We start from the raw sequence: 5025 nt of genomic DNA on the forward strand, positions 1-5025 counted from the left end.
GAAAATTATTTATTTTTTATCAAAGTAAGCTACCTACTCTATATAAGCTATACTATTATCATTTTATCAATTCATATTGAAATGAAAATATTGCAGAGAGTCAGTTTACTCAAAGGGAATGCACATTGGTGAGCTCATTTTCTAACTGCTGACAAATAGAAAGAATCAGCAGTGTAACTGCTAAGGCACTCAGATGATTTGCCCTTCACTTGCATTTCCTTCCTCCACAACCAGGGATTTCCAGACCTGAGTGATGGCCATTGAGAACTGCACTGTGTTTATAGACTTCATACTCTTAGGACTCTCTGGCAGGCGGGATGTGCAGCAGGGACTCTTTGTGCTCTTTCTGCTGGTTTATGGCATCACTGTGATTGCCAACCTAGGGATGATCCTGCTGATCAACATGGACCCCCAACTCCACACACCCATGTATTGTTTCCTGAGCAATCTGTCTTTCTGTGATGTCTGCTACTCCTCCTTTGTCTCCCCCAAGATGCTGGCTGATTTCTTATCACACCAAAAGAAGATTGAATATGACTTATGTGTGCTACAGATGTTCTTTGTTGGAGTTTTTGCGGATGTGGACTGTGTCATGCTGTCTGTCATGGCGTATGACCGTTATGTAGCCATTTGTAATCCACTTCTGTATACTGTTACCATGTCCAGGAGAGTGTGCATCCAGCTGGTGGCCACTACCTATACTGCAGGTTTTATCGATATCACCATCATTACTTATTGCACAACTCGATTGTCATTCTGCAAGTCCAATATCATCAATCATTTTTTCTGTGATGTGCCACCCTTACTAGCCCTCTCCACCTCAGACACCACCACCATTGAAATAGCAATGACCATTTCCTGTAGCTGTATTGTGGGGTCCAGTGTCATCACTGTCCTCCTCTCCTACAGCTACATCATTGCTACCATCCTTCGCATGAAGTCGGCTTCAGGCAGACGCAAAGCCTTCTCTACCTGTGCCTCCCACTTAACCACTGTGGCTATATTTTATGGGACACTCTTTTTCATGTATTTCCGACCTAGTTCCAGTTACTCCATGGACACTGATAAAGTGGCCTCTGTTTTCTACACAGTTGTCATCCCCATGTTAAATCCACTGATCTACAGTTTGAGGAATAAGGATGTGAAAAGTGCCCTGAAAAAAGCAGTTGGCACTAAATCATGTACTGGGTGAAAGTGTGTTTAGTCACAATGGTTTTATTTGCAGATGTTGACAGCTAAAGTTTATGGATATTGGCACAGTTTTCTATAGTCTCACAAGCACAATTCTGGATATTTCCTTACCTACCTTTGTGCCTAAACTGAATGTGAAGAATACTCATTATGAATCTTTATCTCTTTGAACCAAAGTAAAGAAGTAATAGGTTTACTTTACTGTTTTGCAAAGAAGATGTTTGAATACTACTCTGCTGCATTCATGAGTATATGTATCCCAGAGTGATACAGGCCCAGTACCATCTTCCTCCATGTTTAAAGTTCCAGTTTTTTAAGCAATGATCTTAATAAACTTGCTGAGCCAGAAGGTAGTTTTAATAATTTGAGTTAGATTTCATTTTCTTCTTCCTCTGTCCTTGTACCATCCTATAAATTTCCCATTATAACACTGAGAAGTAATAAGTAGTAAATGAATGAATAAGAATAAGTTAAAATTATTCTGCCGTAGATCAGAGTCCCATAAATGCAAGGCTCTTGTCTGTCTTGTTCACCGGCATTTCTACTTTGTCATTTACAATGCTCATTTTCAGGATGCCATTCAAAAACATTGATTGAATGAATGAAGGTTTTCCCCTGCAACACACATGTTAAAAGCAGCCTTTGTGAATGGAAAAGAAAAGAGCTTTCTTTTGTTTTATTCTAGCATGTTCATTTTACTCAGAATTCACCTCTATTTCTTGTTTGCCCAAGGCTGAGTTAGTACCAGGGACACAGATCATGTCATATAGACAACTTCTCAGACCCTCTATTTCTGATCATTCTACTTCAGGGGTCAGCAGCAACAGCAGCTCTAGATGTATATGGCACATCATAGCCTTCACATCAGACTGTGGATTTAACCTCTTGCCCTCACTCTGGGGAACAGATCCATGCTCTTAACAACTCTACAGAAACTGTATGAACGATGCTTGGGGGTCTAGGACCTTGACCTTATCTAATAGCCACTATCTCCTTAATGTAGAAAGTGTGCTTAATGTATGTTACTTTATCTCCCTTTACAACATGTTCATAGCATTATACTAATGAATATTTTTAAAAACATGAAACTCCCAATTGATACAGTTTAAGTTGAAGAGTTATTAACAAAAAATTATGTTTCATGGAGAAACAAAAACAACCAAGTAGTATTTATATTACTATTCCAGTTGTAATACCTTAAATTGGTTCTCTGTCAACCTGTGAAATAAACTGAAACCTTAGTCTGAACACAATTTTATTGTGCTCATTGCTTAATGGTTTGATGTTAAGTAATGCTAAGATCTATTTTAATAACTTAAGGTGATTGTACTTTGTATTTAAATTATTACTGAATAACAACACTGTTATAAAAACATTATACAGTCTCAGGTTCTCAGAATCTTCATTTAATTTTAAGGTTGTCATTTTATTAAAAAATTGAGGCTCTCTCTTCTTCTCATGGAAGACAGAATAATAGACTGCACATGTCTTCTCATTTAGGTCTTTTTCTCTTTAAATACACACACTCACACAAGTCCCTTTAACATATAGTGTGCTATATGTATGTTCTTCAAACATCATAAGAATGGAACAACACACTTCTCAGCTTTGGTCAAATGTCCCATTCTTAAGTCACAGACAACTATCTCCTTTCAGCATTGTACTCTTAGCATTCTGTTATTATATCACCATCTCCTATATGACATTGTGAGTGTTCTTAGCTGAAAGACTGAGTATTCCATGTCTATCATCCAAAGCACCTGCATGGTGTCAGTGACACAATATGACAAAATAAACAAATGTATGCAAAAAATGAAGTGCTTGATTACATTTTACATGTAGTTATATGTCACTAGAAAATGAATCTCAGGGTATGAGGCTTGGCAATATGTATTTCATCATTCTCCAGAAAGTACATAAATGGGTGTGGATGCTAAAGTGATGGATCTGTAGGACCTACGTATAACGTACACTCTAAGTAAAGAGCATTCATCTCTGAACATTCCTCAGATTTGTCTGTTTCATCTCTCTCTGCTCCAGTTTTCACTAGAAATATCTTATGAGCAACAGTATAGTAGAATACATTGTATTTTTTAAAGCATTACCCAAAAACATATATTTTATAAAAGACTGTACTCATAGAATGGTGTAAGTGGATGAGAGTATAAGGGTGATAAAAGGTAATGAAAAAATACAATGAAAATGAACTATTAAAAATATCCTCTTGCAAATGAACTACATTAGCAGAATCATGTTTTAATGACCGTTAATTTCTATACTCTGTTGAATATCCACCAGCCCAATGAGAGAAAAATATCAGAACACACATTTGCTGAGTCATTGTTCATATGAATTCTATGCTAACAATTGCGAGAATGTAGATAATCATATCTGTAACCATATAGATTAGAAAGATAAAGTGATAGATTTCAAATACATACATACATATATATGTAAAATTTTTAAAAATGTACCAGGAGATTTCAATGTTATACAATTAAAGAAGAGAAGTTACACTAACCCACAAAAAGCCACTTTGGCATATCGATTACTTTGAAATACAGTTATTCAAGAAAGCTGCTGTCTTGTCATATATTGGAGGCAATATGAGTCCATTTGTTCACAGATCCCTTGCATTTATTCTGAAATACTGGGATAAAAAATGGGAATCATTTACCCCTCCCCTGGATAAGCTAGCCTGCATAGACAGATCATTTAATGCGTGGCATCTCTCCACATAGGGCAACTAATGGACATGGTTTCATCACATCATCATCTATTTGTTCACCCTTTTCTCAGTCTTAAATCTGCTTTATTACTGGGAGGAGAAAAACTTTCTCCCTATGGGCCTCTCACCTGACTTCTGTGTCCACCTATTAGGGGAGTCTTCTCCCAGTATTGGTAAATTTATCTCCCTTCTACACCATGGTCATCCTTCTGCTGAACCTGTTAATTTACAGCTTGATAAACAAATACGTAAATGACACCACTAAGAAAGCCACAGGACTGGAGGTAGATTCCTCATGAGATACAACTTTCTGAGATGCATCTAATTCCCTAATCACCAGCTCTAACTGGCAACCCACAACAGCCTTACCAGCAAACACACAACTTCTCTCGCAGAATTTCACCAAACACTCATTTTTAACATAGTCCAATGCAGTTTACAGTCCCAGATATAAGAAAACATTTTAAAGTTTTAAAATTGCTGCTTAAAGTTAATTTGGCAATGGACTGTAGCTGGTTGTCTTAAAGCATATAGTAAATACCTCAGAAAAGTGTGTGTGTGTGCATGTGTGTGTAATCATGTATAGATTATCCATTGACAAGGGTAGATTTCTGGTTGAAGGAAGAAGCCAGATTCCCTTGATTCATATGCCACTTCTGTGCCCAGATATTGAGAAGCACTTTGATTAAGTTACTTAATTTTTCTATGCCTCAGTTAACTATCTGTGAAATGGGGGGAATATAGTACCTGCCATTGATTTTTACATGATTAACTAAGTGAAGGTCAACAAGACTGCCTAAGCCATTTGAAGTACTTCATCGATGTTGATCATATATATAGTTTATGACCCAAATAACAACCTTATAACTATACTCAAGAGAAACCAATAAATATGTTCACCCCAATACATGTACAAAATATTCACCACTGAATTATTTACAACAGTATGAAAGTGAAAACAACTCAGGTTTTCCTCAACACATTAAATGAGTTGACAAAGTTTCCTTAAAGCAACACATACTGTATTTTTTTAAGATTTGTAGGCTATAAAGTTTTTCCACAACCACTGAGATTTTTTTTGTTTCATAAAAGAAAATATCAACAAT

At 36.5% G+C, this 5025-nt stretch overlaps 1 protein-coding gene across 1 annotated transcript; it reads left to right on the forward strand.

The window, feature by feature from the left end:
* Window positions 1-253: 253 nt before the first annotated feature.
* Window positions 254-1192, forward strand: LOC123825893 (olfactory receptor 1052-like). Its single transcript, XM_045849546.1, has one exon. The coding sequence runs from the start codon at window positions 254-256 to the stop codon at window positions 1190-1192; it is 939 nt and encodes a 312-aa protein (XP_045705502.1).
* Window positions 1193-5025: the final 3833 nt, after the last annotated feature.

This window comes from Phyllostomus hastatus, unplaced genomic scaffold, assembly GCF_019186645.2.
Source record: "Phyllostomus hastatus isolate PE091 unplaced genomic scaffold, TTU_PhHast_1.1 phas_contig_687, whole genome shotgun sequence".
In the NCBI taxonomy this organism is placed as follows: Eukaryota; Metazoa; Chordata; class Mammalia; order Chiroptera; family Phyllostomidae; genus Phyllostomus; species Phyllostomus hastatus.

Excerpts from the sequence above, each read along its gene's own strand:
- LOC123825893 (XM_045849546.1), top strand. The coding sequence starts at position 254 with ATGGCCATTGAGAACTGCACTGTGTTTATAGACTTCATACTCTTAGGA.